General features: G+C 37.2%; 3 protein-coding genes across 3 annotated transcripts in view; 2 read left to right on the plus strand and 1 right to left on the minus strand.

The window, feature by feature from the left end:
* Nucleotides 1–13,145, minus strand: part of Scgbeta (sarcoglycan beta) — a 15,297-nt gene extending 2,152 nt beyond the window's left edge. Inside the window, exons 1-2 of the mRNA XM_034982416.2 lie at nt 12,761–13,145; nt 12,159–12,324 (exon numbers count right to left, since the gene is read on the minus strand). Of these exons, the coding sequence (XP_034838307.1) occupies nt 12,159–12,324; nt 12,761–13,064 (470 nt within the window). The 5' untranslated portion in view covers nt 13,065–13,145. The remainder of the gene's footprint in view (nt 1–12,158; nt 12,325–12,760) is intronic.
* On the plus strand, nt 1,827–7,287 carry LOC117994496 (flotillin-2-like). The gene is given in 6 exon segments (XM_034982425.2): nt 1,827–1,987; nt 2,533–2,746; nt 2,748–2,763; nt 5,355–5,474; nt 6,449–6,556; nt 7,177–7,287. Coding segments are annotated over 6 exon segments (579 nt in total). The 5' UTR covers nt 1,827–1,977.
* Nucleotides 13,146–13,492: 347 nt separating the features above from the next.
* Nucleotides 13,493–17,221, plus strand: Prosalpha2 (proteasome alpha2 subunit). The gene is made up of 6 exons (XM_034982422.2): nt 13,493–13,605; nt 13,789–13,865; nt 14,280–14,378; nt 14,693–14,849; nt 16,013–16,168; nt 17,003–17,221. Exons 1-6 carry the CDS (start codon nt 13,565–13,567, stop codon nt 17,175–17,177), a joined length of 705 nt encoding a protein of 234 aa, XP_034838313.1. The 5' UTR covers nt 13,493–13,564; the 3' UTR covers nt 17,178–17,221.
* The last annotated feature ends 194 nt before the right edge of the window (nt 17,222–17,415 follow it).

The raw sequence follows: 17,415 nt of genomic DNA on the forward strand, positions 1-17,415 counted from the left end.
GAGCGCGCTGCCCAGGAAGGTGCCTATCACTCTTCTTTTGAAGGTACCAATATTATAGCTAGCGGGAAAAATACAGGTTTTACAATTTATTTTTTTTTTGGGTTTCCGGTACTATTCATGAAATGACCTATTTTTAAAAACAATAAATCATTTTCATCTTCATCTTGTCAAAGTTACTTGTTGTATAGATGTTTCGTCAAATGGAACAAGCATTGGCAACGTATATATGGGCGCACTGGGAGTTTCCCTATACCATATTTACCATAACCTAAGTTTCAGGTCAATGCTCACCCACTTTCCTATATTTTTTTTCATTGCTCATAAATCTCATAATGAACCTTAATGTTTCTGCTCGTTAGTAACACCCGTAACTAATTTAATGCGATTAAGCGTGATTGAGTAGATGGTAGGATTGGTAGGTCATAAGTGTCATCTAAGAGGATGTTCAATGTAGTTCCATTATGTAAATGTGCAATGACATAGTAATGTAGGCGGATAATATAGATGATATTACTTTACAAGATTTACCTTGAATCGGGATTGGCTTCCTGCGTATGTAAGGTTTTTCTATCATTATTTTACATTCAAACATACCTAATCGCCCGAAATTATTGTCCCAGGAAAATATTGGTTATCTATTGCAACTGTTTTCAATTATGGAACTGTATTAGATGCTGTTTGCATCAATTAACGTACCTACTTCACATATTGATTTGCTAATTGATATGTACTTATCTGGAATGATAAGCATATTAATAGCTCTCTTCAGCAGCGGAATAGCGGATGGTATATGGTATTGTTAGGTTAACGTTTTCGTTCGCTTTTGGTATTTGAAATGAAACAAGTGTTTACTAGTTATTTCCATATTAGTTGAGTAAATAATTTCACAGAAAAAAATTGAAAATAGGTACCTACTAGGTGATGCTCGCGTTGTAAATTGGTAGGTAAGTACTAGATAATGCCTGATGATGAGTATCAGTTTTTTTAATCCCGTAGAATATGGTTGATTTTTCGGGATACAAGTAACCTATATCCATCTCCAGAATGTCAGCTATTTCTATATCAAACAGATTATGTCCGCGACTTCTTCGACATGGACTGAGGTTTTTAAAAATCCCGTGGCAACTCTTTTCATCTTATAATCATCATCAGTCAAAATCAGTTGGCTAGATGGGCCGTGAAAAGCTAACAGACAAACACACACTTTTGCATTTAGAATAGGTATGGATTTAGTAATATGTAACATAACCAGTAATTTTTGCCACGTCAACTCCGATAAATCCCTCTAGTTGTCAATAATAATAAATGCAGATAAACGTTTTGTCGCGTTTTTTCACTATCATGTTTGTATCAAACCAGTATCATTTTATTATCGTAGCTACGCAAATAATGATAAGCTTCCTATTTACAATTGATATGCAATTATGGTTCTTAATACTGAGGCATTATACCTATTATAGTTAATAATATTAGATATTATATCTATCTACGTTCTCATCGTTGCAGTTTAGATGACAGATAGTGCTTCGTATACTTCAGGACCAAACGCTCCTAAGGAAAACACCTGGTTTCATAAGAATTTTATTTATTTATTACAAATTACAATAACAGTTTACATAATATAGGTTTATGAAGAAAAATAGTTTATCAACGTCGCAAATAAATATATTTTTATTCTGTAGAAAAATTTATACCTATTATATGATGTAGGTACAATTTTTGTAAATCCTAAAATAGATTTTGAATAACTACTTTAACATTCTATGAATATACTTACTGTCTTCCGAGTCTGTCTAGATACGATGTCACAAAAAATGAAATATAAATAATGTGTGCTTGTCACTGTGTGTGTGTGTGAGATATAATTTATAGTGATAATAATAATTTATAAATGTGTAGAAATCAGCACACCTATAATGGAAATGCTACGGATTGCCTTAGTGCCGCTGGGTCTTACCATCGGCCTCACATATCTTAATGTTAAGAGGCAAGTATTGCAAGTTTCATCATCATCATCACATCATTCGATAGATGCCCACTGCTGGACATAGGTATCTTCTAGATACTTTCACACACCACGGTTTGCACTGCCTGAATCAAATAGCTTACAAGTTTAAGCCTTCCAAATCAAACCAATACCTAACTTCACTTAGTATTTAGTATAGTATCCGAGTTGTTATTCTAAGAGTATTACCTACTTTTTGTACCTACTTGATCATTTACCTACACAAGTTTTCAAGATTCGTAAATTCATTGATTTGCCAACTTATCCAACTTCCCCTACCAAATAATATTTACTTACAATGACCCACTTAAGAAAAGTACTTTTTCTAGGTATTTTTGGTAATTTTACACCTTAAACTCGATTGCTATAATTATCCAATTAAGCGCTATCCCATTAATGAATGACCTCTAATTTGCATTAACGTGGATAATGACTCAAACTTACTTTGGGTTAAAATCTGCTATGGCTCGTAAGCCGTTCACTAATAGATTCTTGTGAAAATAAAGAAACTTTTTTCCTCTCCTCAGGAACGCTTACAGTCGAAGAGGTGTACAAGGACAGAGACCAGTTCGCGGGGCTGGTCCGCGAAGTGGCGGCTCCAGACGTCGGGCGGATGGGCATCGAGATTCTGTCCTTCACGATCAAGGACGTGTACGATGACGTGCAGTACCTGGCCAGCTTGGGCAAGGCGCAGACGGCGGCCGTGAAGAGAGACGCTGACATTGGTGTTGCTCAGCTAATAGGATGCTGGGATACAAGTAAGGACCAGTTGCATAAGTTACGTTATCGTCATCAGGATCACCCGGCTTATCGCCCCGGCTCGCTTCTGATCACAGGTATCCTCTGAGAATGAGAAGGGTTTGATCGTATCCACCACGCTGGCCAAGTTTGAATTGGCAGACTTCACATACTTTTGAGAACATTATGGAGAACTCTCAGGCATGCAGTTTCCTCGCGATGTTTTCCTTTGCGCCCGATATGAAACTGGATCTAAGTGACGCATTTAATAAATACCTACTGAGTACATCAGTGCAGATGTTGTAGTAAACCAGTGAGTAATAATTGTTCATTGAATATATATGGCGTGTTAATGCTATATTATTGTACACATTCTACGAAGGTAGGTCGCACAGATTGTATTCCACAAACAAAGTCTATAACCATTTTTGATTAATCAATCAATTGCCGTATTTGCCGGTGACATACCTACTTACACAATACACAGTAATAAAAAAATTGATACAGCCCTACTATATACTTAATTCTATACTATATTAGTATGTTGTATTATACTGTTTTGTAATAAATACCTACCTCTATAATATTGCAACTAGATTACATCATATAACACGGAATTTTTAATTTATGTTGACCTTATTGCTCAACAATTTATTTCTTTTGTCCGTACGTACTTAGTTCACAAAAACCCTTTGCAGATTTCTAAATTCACCCTTGGCAGTTTGCCATTAGTCACTCTCGAAAAGGGTTTAACAGCTTTTCGGATAGGAAAACTAAAACTTACTCACTAAGACTACGACTTATCGTATGCTGTATCGTATATTCTAAGGCTCACTTAGGTATTACAGAGCGTAAGTACTTTGACTATGCTCAGACTTTAAGGTGACGCAGGACGCTCGACCGAAATTGGCAGCGCACGTGGGTAACATGTTTGCTTTTCACTTGACATTGTATGTGAAAGTTGAGAGGCACGATGATTTTCACCGAAATCAAGCGCGCGAAAAGGGTTCAGGAAAAGTATTTTTGAGAAAAACTGCTGAATTTATGTTTGCAAAGTAAATTATTTCAACTAATGAATAAATAAACTACGTCTAATGATAAATTGTTTTAGAATTTTCATATCCCTATCTTTTTTATTTACGCCCAAAGTTGTCATTAATTAGTGTTAAAATAGGAATCTTTTGAGCCTCGTAACTTTTAAATCAATACTTTTTTCAATGTTTTATACATCAATAAACCTAGATAATGACGAGATAAATCGATATAATTCTTAGTTTTGTGTGTACAATATCGAATATTGTTGTAATTTCCCTCCTACGTTTGTATGAAGAAAGCACCGAACTGAGTCCCCTTAAGAGTTAAAACGAGACAAATTTATGTGTGATCTGTCTCGTTTTAATCAAAACCAAAGTCAAACTTAAAAGTACATCCTATACATTTAAGTCTAACTCTATTAAAGGAACAGTGACTACAATGGCTAGATAGTTTAAAAAGGTCAGGTTCAATCTTATATTTCCTAATTTAATTGATTGATAATCTTAAAGGTTTAATTGTTAAACAGCTATGCATAAATATGCTTTAGGTACCTATTTATATACCGATGTTGCTCGAAAATATTCCGTTTGAATAATTCGATGGAGAGATACACGTAGATACTCCAATATTTACGGTCTAGTTAAAAGCGGGTCACAGCTGACCCCAAAAATCAATTTATAATGATTAAACGTTACTGGGCAGATTCTGATTTCACGACCAGTGCCATCTATCTGTGTTAAATGGAAAAATGGGTTCTGCCCTTAATGTTATGGTTAAAGATAGTTTAGGCTTGTTATCGAGGTTGGTATGATACAAGGTCTTAAATATCATCATTTGACATACTTAATTACTAGCCTATGCTCGCGACTTCGTCCGCGTGGACCACACAAATTTCAAACCCCTATTTCACCCCCTTAGGGTTGAATTTTCAAAATCCTTTCTTAGCGGATGCCTAAGTCATAATAGCTATCTGCATGCCAAATTTCAGTCCGATCCGTCCAGTAGTTTGAGCTGTACGCTGATAGACCAGTCAGTCAGTCAGTCAGTCAGTCAGTCATTCAGTCAGTCACCTTTTCCTTTATATTTTAGATTATGGTGTTAGTAGAGCCAAAGTAGCGATAGCGTATTTTAGAACCTAAGTAATTATGTAATTTAGACGTGCCCGCTAAAGCGTTAACCTCTAAGAAATCTTGTAAAAAAGAATATTGGATTCATTTCGATTTTAAGAATAAACTTAAAAAATCACTTCTGTGACGGACCAACAAACATGTGTGAAAAGTTATTCGCGCTTCTTGCATTAGGTGTATTTCAAATGAATTGTTTGTTGAAATACACCTACTTAATACCATTTGTTCCTGTTTGTATATCCCAGACTAATCCCAGATAAGTTTGCACTTCTTATGACAAATAAGATTTGTGTTTGTCTATCTGTCTTGTCTGTTGGTTCATATGCGTTTAGAGACATCCGACTGAGTTGAAACTTCGTACAGTTGTTGTCGTTAAGGTTACATTGCAACGCATGCAGGCAATCGATTTATTAAAAAAATGACCAGAAATATTATGTTGCATATACAAGGAAGCCGAATGTGAGAAGACTGCAATGGACGTGAAGTACTCAATGGACACCAGGATAGAAGACAACGCCAGAATGTACAAGCTGCAGAAGGCGCAGTTCGACCAGGAAGTCAATACTGCTGTAAGTATGCCAAGTGGACCAACATACTTGAGCAAATATAGTGTCCGTCTGTCACTTTGGCTAAATGAAACCCCCGTCGGCCAATCCTTCGGCTTCGGCCAACATGGGCCGAAGTTTTCGCCGAAGCTGACAGTTTCCAGCAATGCCGAATTTAACGAACTGTTACAAATGCGCGAGATCGTAATGGAAGACACGGCGCGTGGTGGACGTGTTCAAGGTTCTATATTTATGACAAGTTTAACAGACAGTCGATATAAGCTTAAAAAACCGGCCAAGTGCGAGTCAGACTTGCAGACCGAGGGCTCCGTGCTACAGTCGTATTTTTCGGTATTTTGTACGACAAATCAAAAATGATTATGAATAAAATAAATAAAAATCTGTGTTAGAATGTACAGGTAAAGCCCTTTCATATGATACCCCATACTTGGTATATTAATCTTACTTTGATAAGTAGTTGAAAATACTAATTAGTGTCCATGAACACATTTTAATATTTTTTTGTGATGGGACTACAAATTCACGATTTCGGATTTTACGAGTGCTATAAGGCCTACCTACCAGCCAAATTTCATGATTCTAGGTCAACGGAAAGTACCCTATAGGTTTCTTAACAACAGACACGGCAGACAGAAAAACAGACAACGAAGTAATCCTATAAGGGTTCCTTTTTTCCTTTCACTTATAGCCAATCATGTACTTAATTTCTTCAAGTCATTAAATTTCAGTGTTGACTTCGGCCTGGGCGGAAAGTTGTGGCGATAGCCAATTAATCGGTTTCGGCCCGAAATCGAAATTCGGTCGGACACTAGAGTTGCGACATGAAATAATGATCCTCAGCGAGCCACTGAATTCAGGCGGCGTAAAACTGTGGCGTGTGGAAGTCCCTACAATGGAACTATGTCCAGCATTGGACAACTATCGGTTGACGATGATGATATTGATGTTCAAGCAAGAGTTCCAATCTTTTTTTTCAGAAAGCGGAATCCGCATTAGCGTACGAACTGCAGGCCGCGAAGATCAAACAGAAAATACGAAACGAAGAAATACAAATCGAAGTTGTAGAGCGTCGCAAACAAATCGAGGTAAATAAAACAATTTTTTTTTAATGGTATAAAAAAAACGTTTTTGTACACAATCACTTGATCGTTGAGTAACGGTGATCGGAGTATGGCCAAACCCTTCTCATTCTGTGAGAAGACCCGGCAGTAGTGAGCAGGCGATGGGTTGATCATGTTGATGATGATGTACACAATCATAATGTGTTGAGATAGATACCTAATCAGTAGGTAGTTTAAGGGATAATATTATTTGATCCTCTAAAATCAAATTTGGTCAATCCTTTAATTGGCACTTTTTAAAAATAAATGATCTTTTTATAACGTGACCGGCCATTTACTTTACTTAAGTTAGATTAGAACATGAATAATCATGTGCTCAGCCGCAGGCCGGGCACTTAGGTTCTATTAGGCTAATAGAGCCGAACTTAAGGCCATTTGTCCGCCCAAAATCTTAGGTTGGGTCAGATCAGAAGGTTCTATTGGGTATGTACTAATATACCTAAAAACACATTAAAAAATTCAAAGAAAGAAGCTCAATTATTTGAAAAGGTGATCAATCATTTCAAAAGATGACTGTTTCGCAAAAATAAAATATCAATAAATAAATTGATAATTTTAATAGCATTGGTTTATTTTACTTTCAGGTTGAACAACAAGAAATCCTGCGCCGTGAGGAAGAACTGATAGCTACTGTCCGCTTGCCTGCTGAGGCTGAAGCCTACCGTCTGCAGACCATCGCCGAAGGAAAACGGTAAGTTGGTTAAATATTAAATCTAAATACTGTCGGTTTACTACAAGAACCATAGAACTAATGAAAAGCTGACGCCTACTTCCATAGCAAGAACTCTATTTACAAAAAATCAAGTAAAGTTAATGAACTGATCTCTTTAATAATAGAACGCTTCTTGACGAGTTCTTAATATTGAACTTGATGATTTTCACAATTAACGAGTTCTTGTTGTAAACCGATGTTTTGGTATTGATAATTAAATTGTAATTAGAGATCTACAACTTTATTCACATGGAGGAATGTGTAACTGTAAGATTTTGGATGTTTAAGCTAAGGTATAGCAAAGATTTTCGGATTCCACATACATTGAAGTTGTTGAGTCGGGAGTTTTGTTCCTTACACAGTCATATTTTGAAGTTTTTAATTTTCCGGGATAAAAAATAGCATATGCCACTCTTCAGGTCTTTTACTATAGGTACCCATGCCAAAGTCACGTCGATCCGTTGCTCCGTTGGTACATGATTGAAGGAAAACTACTAGCTGATGCGCGCGACTTAGTCCGCTGTATTTAAGTTCTTAAAAATCCCGTGGGAACTTTTTGATTTTCCGGGTTAAAAAGTAGCCTATATCACTCTCTATCCGCTTTTCCGGTTCCGGTTGTCTTGTACGTCAGACGTTTTGCGATACGGTCTAACAATATTAAATAGTTTTCGCAAGAAATAATAACCTCTCCGCAAAACAGTGTTGTTCCAACTCAACTTTGTGCAAAGGATCGTCGAAATACAATCTAAATTACACCGAAAGTTAAGTACAAAAAGTGTAATCACTTCGATCATACGATTCATTTATAACCTCAAAACACTAAGGTTAAAATATCAAACGAACAATTGACAATGACACTGACAAGCTAAAAGGAAGTAAAACATTCAGACAGTGCTGCCAACATAAATCGTCAAAGACACCTCAGAATAAATACTTAACTGGAAGACACGTTCGGATACGCGTACATTATCGTATTCCGTTTTACGGTAAGATGTCCACCCAGTTATCCCCCGAAATGTCACTGCTATTATCAAAAATGACAGATCAGCTGAATATACAAACAAACACTATAACCGAAAATATCACGGCAGCCGTTTTACAGAAGGTGGATGAAAAAATCTTACCGATAATAGAGGAAAATAAGAGGCTAAAGACAGAAATCGAAAAATTAAGTACAAAGATACAGAATCTTGAAACAAACAGCAAGAGGAAGAATATAATACACGGGCTCCCAGAGTCAAATGAGGAAACTCATGAGGACTTAAGTATACTAGTAACTTCAACAATGAAAGAGATTGATGTGCAACTTGAATATGGGGAAATTGACAGACTGCAAAGATTGGGGAAAAAAGTGAACGAGGAAAGCAAAACTAGACCAATTTACTAGCTACAACCACCCTGCAGAAAAAAATACAAATCCTTAAAATATAAAAAGATGAAACTAAATACATATATTACCCACGATTTAACAAAAGCGGAACTACAACTAAAAAAAGAAAAAAGGCACATGGACAATAAGGAAAACGAAAAACGGAAGAGATCAGAAACCCAAGCCCTGCCACTTCTAATGCAAAACAAAACCCCAAAAATGCAAAGGAAAGTGCTTTCAATTCATGCGCGAAAGAGCCTACTCACTCTCCGACAAAAACACTTATAGGAACTAAACTACCACCAGGAACCGGAAGATCACTGATAAAAAAATCTCTAAAGCATAACATAACAACACAAAGCACCCCAACCCGGTTGGTCACCGTGGGGGAAGAAGACCACTACCCTCCAGGAAACAGAATTCAAAACTATATACCCAATACCTGCCTGCTCTACATTTGCACTTATAATGCTCGATCACTCCTGTCGGAAGAAAGGCTTATAGAGTTTAAAGAATCCATATCGCATATTAAGTATGATATTATTGGCCTCTCTGAAATCAGAAGAACTGGATACAACATAGTAGAAGATTCAAAACATATTTTTGCTACTATGGAGAAACCAAAGGCCAATATGGAGTTGGATTTCTAATAAAATCTAAATATAAGAACTACATAGAAAGCTTCAAAGGTATTTCTGAACGGATATGTATATTAAACCTAAAACTATCTACAATGGACATTTCTATAATACATAGTTCACTTACCAACTAGCGACTCTACAGACAAAGATATTGACCAATTTTATGAATCATGTATGAAACAATAAAAATTAGCAACAAAAATTTAATAATAATGGGCGATTTTAACGCTCGTGTTGGTCAACAAGTACGAGGTGAATACAAATCCTAGGTAAAACTGCTACGGAAAAAGGGATAAAAGAGGTAGCAAATTGATCAACTTTGCGCTAGAAAACAATCTGACCATAATTAACAGCATATTTAATAAAAAGGAAAAATCTCTCTGGACTTGGATCTCCCCCAAGAGTAAGAAAAGTCAAATAGACTATATACTATCCAATATGAGGAGCCAGTTTACCAACTTTGAAGTACTCAATCAACTCTCCTTCGCCAGTGACCACAGACTCTTGAGAAGCACAGTAAAAATAGAAATAACCAAAAAAAGTAGAGCAAAATACGGCAGCTCAATTATTCAATTGAAGAGTGCCCAGGACGAAGCAAATTATCTTGCAAACTTAAAAAAAAACATAAGCAAAGTATATTTGTCTAAATCAGAAAGTGTAGAGTCTTTCTACTTAAAAATAAAAGCAGCAATTTTAAATAGCATAAAGCAAAGCCGGGATGAAAACCCCAAGAATCATACTATTATAACCCAAGAAACAAAAAATATGATACAAAGAAGAAATGAATTAAAAAACAAAACCTCTAAAAGTAAATATGAAAAACAGGAACTAAAAAATTTGTATAAACACATCCATAGACGCATTAAAAGGGATTACCACGAATACAGACTTAAAATTATTGAAAAACACTTAATCAGTTCAGGCAGTTTGAAGAAAAGCGACAAAGAACTCAACTCAAGTAAATGCTGGATTCCCTGCTTAAATGCGTCTAGTGAGAAAACTTATTCTAGATCTGAAATTATACATATCGCTACGGAGTTCTATAAAAATCTGTATAGCAAACGTATTGTACCACCTGAAAATACCCATAATATTATATTAGAGACAAATGGAGACCTAATACACACAGATGAAAAGGTAAAAAAGTTTACGGAAGTAGAGATTTTAAAAAAGTTGGAAAAATTAAAAATTGACAAAAGTAGCGGTCCAGATAAAATATCGAATGAGATGTTAAAAGTTGGGAGAACTCTACTATTAGAACCCCTAACTCAGCTTTTTAATAAAATTTTAGAAGAAAGAAAAGTACCTACAGAATGGGCTGAATCTGATATTATCTTGCTCTACAAGAAAGGCGACCCATGTGACATTGGAAACTATAGGCCTATCAGCCTTCAACCTTGCCTCTACAAACTTCTAGCTACTTGCTTAGAGCAGCGATTATCAGAAATAACTGAAAAATATCAACCAGTCGAACAGGCAGGTTTCAGAAAGAGCTTCTCAACCGCCGACCACATACACACACTAGATCAAGTCATAGAGAAATATCAAGATCAAAGACGCCCTTTATACTTGGCATTTATCGATTATACAAAAGCGTTCGACTCTATCTCGCATGAAAGTATGTGGTGGGCTCTACAAAAAAGCAATACACCTGTAGAACTCATAGAACTGATACAAGATATTTACAGCAAAAGCACAAGTAGAGTCAGGCTGGAGAGAAAAGGACCTGAGATCAAAATATGTAGAGGCGTTAGGCAGGGTGACCCAGTCTCGCCGAGGATTTTTATAATAGTCCTTCAAAGCATAATGAAAGACCTAGACTGGTCCAAAAAAGGAATATATGTCAATGGATTATACTTAAGCAACTTAAGATTCGCCGACGACATTCTCCTCTTTTCCGAAACGGCACATGGTCTCGAAAAAATGATCAACGACCTAAATTCTGCAAGTCTCAAAATAGGCCTTGAGTTAAATAGTACAAAAACGAAAGTTATGACCAACAGTGTAGAAAAACCTATATGCGTTCGAGATACTCTACTAGAATATGTGCAAGACTATATATACCTTGGCAAACAAATTTCGTTTAAAAAGTCAAGACACCTAGACGAAATTGAAAGACGCGTAAAAATCACATGGAACAAATTCTGGGCCTATAAATACATACTTAAGTCAGATTTACCTCTAAATTTAAAAACAAAAATAATGGATTCATGTTTGCTACCTTGCCTTACTTATGCTAGCCAAACCTGGATATTCAACAAATACACAAAAAATAAAATCCAAACTGCTCAGAGGGCAATGGAACGGAGCATTCTAGGTCTGCGTAGAATACACAAAACTAGAAATGCAGCTATAAGAAAAAAAACGAAAGCTATTGATGCATTAAAACATGCCATGAAGTTAAAGTGGAAATGGGCTGGTCATGTTATTCGACTCACAGATAAAAGATGGACAAATACTGTAACTGAATGGCGTGGCCCAGTTGGGAAACGAAAGAGAGGTAGACCTGTAGAAAGTTGGGAAAATGAAATTAAAGAAACAGGAGGTATAAACTGGAGAAAAAAGGCTCTAGACAGGAAGACCTGGAAAAATCTGGAGGAGGCCTTTCTCGCTGAGGGGTCCTTAAAATAAAAAGAAAACAAATAATGACATTTCTAATAATTATTATATTTTAAGATTAAATAATAAATATTAACTAATGCATGCACAAGTAAATTGATCTATATAGCTGTGAATTTTAATTATTTTTTGTCAACTAATTATTTGTTTAATAATTTATTAAGGATGAATAAAAGGCTTTTTTATTTTTATTTATTTATAAATATTATATTATACAATTCCTACCTTGTCTGTAAGTTAAACAGCACAGAGCCGTTGTCGCTAGTAATACTCATGGGTGTGTCTCGGAAACTCTCTATAAGGCCGTCTCTCTTATACACATGGTCCAGGTCTGCTGTGCCAAAGAACTTCATTGCATTATGTTCTGGAAGAAACTCCATGCTCTCCAGGCCTGAAATAAGGTATGAATATGAAATCATTATTCTAAAGGAATTCTTATAGCGTTAGCCTACATCAAGTAAATAAATATTTATGAATTTTTTCTTATTTTTTTTTAAATCTTCAAACCCTTACCGTGATCAAAAGCTTAGTAACAGCGGGGCTTGTCTAACTATCGAAAACTTATAAGATTTTTTTAAACTAGATGATGTCCGTGACTTCGTCCGCGTAAGTTAGAGTTTTGTAAATTCCGTGTTAACTCTTTGATTTTCCGGGATAATAAGTACCCATGTCCTTCACTGGGATACAAGCTATCTCTCCAACTTTCATCTAAATCTATTAAAGCGGATGGGCCGTGAAAAGCCAGCAGACAGACAGACATATTTACGTATTTATGATAAATATAGTAAAGATATGATGGATGGTAAGGAAACCAATCAATTACCTACCTTGACCAAGCCTCAAAACCGCGAGGATAGTAAAAGTCAACACCAAATTTCCAATAGCCAACACAAATAACAGAAAAACAAGGGTCCAGAACGCAAATGTCCGCCTTCCTTTATGGATAGTTTTCGTTACATCGTTCCCATTCTTATCAGAATAGTTTTTAACACTGTTCGTATTCGTTTTGTGTAAAAATACTTGACTTTGGGATGGCGTTTTTGTTAGAAGCGCTTTCTCGCCACGGTTTCTTTCTAATGTATCAGACATCGCTTCGGATAAGGGCGAGACACCACGGAGATTAGACATCATTTCTTTTCTTCACTCGCAATACAAAACAATTTTCGGAAATGCGGAAACCTAAAAATAGCACAAAAACAGGATAGAATTGACACAAATGTTTTGAAATGGTGCGCGCGCATTATTCCGTGGAATTCTCGATTCTTATTGGCCTGTTAGATAACCAATCAATTTATAGCAGCCTTGGATACTTGGATTTTGGTTATTGTTATAAAATCGGTAATCTGCGATGTTACCGATTCATCTTAGAAATAAATACCTAGAGTAATAATTATTCACCGTAGTGGTTGCAATGTCGTTACGTTATAAAAATAATTTTAAATAAATCCGATGCCAAAATAAATCGTCGGCTCTTTATCGAAAACAATTTTTTTACGCAATGCTGATTTTTTGGCTTTTGCCAAAATGATTCTGCAACTTTTATGCTCTATAAGTTATGGTAGGTTATGAATGTTGTCAAATTGACATTTATTGAATTTTGACAACGGTGTTTGACAATTTGCTTTGTAATCATGGCGTCTGAGCGCTACAGTTTTTCTCTAACAACTTTTAGGTAATTTAATATCTTTTAAATATAATTGCTATTAAAATTAACGTATTTACTAGTTCTCTAGCCATGCTTTTCAAGTTTGCAGTAAAACGCTTCTCAAAACTCGTTATAAACCGGTGTTTTCAAACTTCAATTTCGAAAGTGATTTTTCGCTTGAAACCTAATTTTCTTGTTATTTTATTGCAGCCCGTCAGGTAAATTAGTGCAAATCGAATATGCTCTAGCCGCTGTAGCCGCCGGCGGGACATCCGTCGGTATTAAAGGTAACTATTTGTATGTTTTGTAGGTTATTTATTGTTTAGTCATCCTTAAGTTACAAAAGGTTACAAAAAGTTTGAACTGGTAAAACGCCTCACTTTTGTACGTTCATGATATATACATGAAAGGTTAAAATATAAAAGCCAGCAGTCTATTCGTTCGTTCGTTATATTATATGTGAGATCCAAAAATGTGTCGTGTCTACTAGCTTTTCAGGCTCCATCTGTTTAACAGCGTGACGAAATTAGGTACAGCTATAGCTTGCATCCCAGGGGTGAACATAGACTATTTTTGTCCTGCAAAATGTAAATTTTCCACAGGATTCTTCAATCCACGCAGACACAAAATTGGTAATATATGAATGAGTCTTGTAAGTAATTAGTATAGCCACAAAGTATAAACTTGTTGTTTGTTTCCAGCATCAAATGGAGTAGTGATAGCAACAGAAAACAAGCACAAAAGCTTCCTCTACGATGAGCACAGTGTCAACAAGGTGGAGATGATCACGGGACACATTGGTATGAAACCTTTTTATAGAATAGAATTTTTATTCAAATAAACTTTTACAAGTACTTTTGAATAATCGAATGGATCTACTACTTGTTCAGAATACCTTTCTGAGGAGAAACAGCAAGAAATTTGGCGGTTGGTCTTTTCAATGTAATTGTGATCTCACATATGAGTGACAGAGACAACACTCTACGAAGCCGAAATGTCTTTCTAAAAATCGAAGTACAATATTTCGTGCCGGCTACTGTACTATATACATATGTAAGTTGTTCAGATATCCAGTATCTATCCAAACAGCTGTTTTTATATTAATAATTTCCAGGCATGGTGTACTCGGGCATGGGCCCAGACTACCGCCTGCTGGTGACGCAGGCTCGCAAGATGGCCCAGCAGTACTTCCTGATGTACCACGAGCCCATCCCCACGGCGCAGCTGGTGCAGAGGGTCGCGACCGTCATGCAGGAGTACACACAGTCAGGGTGAGGAAGTATACCTATCAGCATAGAAAAATAAAGCAGTAGGTTCTTTTTTTTTCATATACAAGTCAAGACCAACAGAGTTGTTCACATGTAGAATAAATTGCCTAAGGATGTGGTTATGTCAAGTTCTGTTAACCAGTGGCCCTACCACGGTTGTTTGACAGCTACAATGTCACGATCGCAATCATCTCTGATTGGTTAATGCTCGCTCACTATTGGCCACAATGCATTGTTGCAACAAGAATCGCACAAATTCAGCCAATCAGAACAATTGAGATTGTAATAATGATTGCTGCAGGTTTTAGACAATACCCTACCAGTTCAACAATAGATTGGACAAACATTTGGAAACCTCGAAGCACTTCTGATATAGATGCATCAGCGAAAGCTGCTTAGTCTATTAAAAATAAAGATAATAATACCCTTGTTAAGTTAACCCTTGACTGCAATACCTGGTGGTAAGTGATGATGCAGTCTAAGATGAAAGCGGGCTAACCTTGAAGAGGTATGGCAGTTTTTATTAAACCAAACTTTTGGTTTCTACACGGCATCGTATCAGAACGTTAAATCGCTTGGCGGCACGGCTTTGCCGGTAGGGTGGTAATTAGCTACGGCCGAAGCTTCCTACCAGACAAAACTAGCCGAACAATATGTATTTCACCAATAAACTAATTGTTTTAGTGGTGTCCGTCCATTTGTTGTGCCACTGCTCATTTGCGGTAGTACAACTGTAGTACGGAACCCTCGGTGCGCGAGGCTGACTCGCACTTGGCTGGTTTTTTATCTAGCCGAACAATATTATGTTAGATATATGTACCAATAATAGACATTCCTTGGGGTCCCATGGGGCTGGAATGGCGACCTCGCACCGGAAGACGCAGTGTTGGAAGACCCCCCACTAGACTAGATTCCGGAGCCGCTGGATTCACGCGGCGCAAGACCGTGGCGTGTGGAAGTCCCTACAAGAGACCTATGTCCAGCTGTGGACATCTATCGTTTGATAAAAAAATATTCAATTAAACTTTTGCAAGTACTTTTGAATCGTCAGCTGCATCTATCACTGGTTTAGAATGCCTTTCCTACCGAGAAGAACCAGCAAGAAACTCGACCGTTGCCCTGATGATGATGATTTATGTATTTCACCAATAAACTAATTATTTTAGTGGTGTCCGTCCGTTCGGCGTGTCCCTGCTGATCTGCGGCTGGGACAGCGGCCGCCCCTACCTGTTCCAGTGCGACCCCTCCGGAGCGTACTTTGCGTGGAAAGCCACTGCCATGGGCAAGAACTTCAACAACGGCAAGACTTTCCTCGAGAAAAGGTAAATAGAAAATTCCTTATCCTTTGCAGATTGTCACTTCTCATCAAATGTATTTTTTATTGGGTACTAGCTGATGCCCGCGACTTTTCCGCGTGGAATTAGGTTTCCCGTGGGAACTCTTTGATTTTCCGAGATAAAAAGTAGCCTATGTCACTCCAGGTTTTTATCTATACTCATGCAATAAATCACATCAGTCCGTTGGACTGTTGCGACGCGATTGATGGACAAACACACTTTCACAGTACAGTACAGTGCGCGCCCGAAAGTAATGTACATCGGCCTTTAGAAGGAAATAGCAATTTGTAGAGCGCTGTCCCTGTCGTTGAGATCGACAAAACGTCATATAGGTATGAGTGACAGAGACAACGCTCTACAAAGCCGAAATGTCATTCTAAAGGCCGATGTAGGGTCAGCAACAAAGGTTTGCACCCGCCAGTACAAGCGACTATGGACATGTGCGTACCTAGCTTTGTTGCTGACCCTACATCGGCCTTTAGAATGACATTTCGGCTTTGTAGAGCGTTGTCTCTGTCACTCATACCTATATGACGTTTTGTCGGTTTTGCATTACTTTCAGCTGCGTACTGTACTACTCTAGTCACTCGTATTAAACTACTAGCTGACTATACAAATTTCAAACCCCTATTTCACCCCCTTAGGGGTCGAATTTTCAAAAACCCTTTCTTAGCGGATGCCTACGTCATAATAGCTATCTACATGCCAATTTTCAGCCCGATCCGTCCAGTAGTTTGAACTGTGCGATGATAGATTAGTCAGTTAGTCAGTCAGTCACCTTTTCCTTTTATATATTTAGACTATTTGTGTTTCATCCAGGTACACGGAAGAATTGGAGCTCGATGACGCGGTCCACACAGCCATACTGACCCTCAAGGAAGGGTTCGAAGGCGCGATGACGGCCGACAACATCGAAGTGGGCATCTGCGACGCGAGCGGGTTCCGCAGACTCGAGCCCGCGCACGTCAAAGACTATCTAGCGAATATCCCCTAATATGTAGCAGTGTGTGTTAAATAAATGAGCTTTTCCGTTTTGTATGGAGTGTTTTATTTCTAAACTAATTTTATAGGTTGGCTCTTTAACTATAATTTCATAAGAAAAATTTAAATCATTAAAAATGTACCACCTCTTACACTAAACCTTTCTGCTGCCTCCTGCCAAGTGGAGTTTTAGTGCTAAAAAAAATTTACGAGACATTTCACCGCGATTAATAGCCTCATCTGGTGACAGA

This window comes from Maniola hyperantus, chromosome 26 (assembly GCF_902806685.2).
Source record: "Maniola hyperantus chromosome 26, iAphHyp1.2, whole genome shotgun sequence".
Lineage (NCBI taxonomy): Eukaryota > Metazoa > Arthropoda > Insecta > Lepidoptera > Nymphalidae > Maniola > Maniola hyperantus.

Coding starts and splice junctions, on each gene's coding strand:
- Prosalpha2 (XM_034982422.2), top strand. CDS start 13,565: ATGGCGTCTGAGCGCTACAGTTTTTCTCTAACAACTTTTAG. Junction 14,850..16,012: donor CAGGAGTACACACAGTCAGG/GTGAGGAAGTAT, acceptor TAATTATTTTAG/TGGTGTCCGTCCGTTCGGCG. Junction 16,169..17,002: donor AAGACTTTCCTCGAGAAAAG/GTAAATAGAAAA, acceptor TGTTTCATCCAG/GTACACGGAAGAATTGGAGC.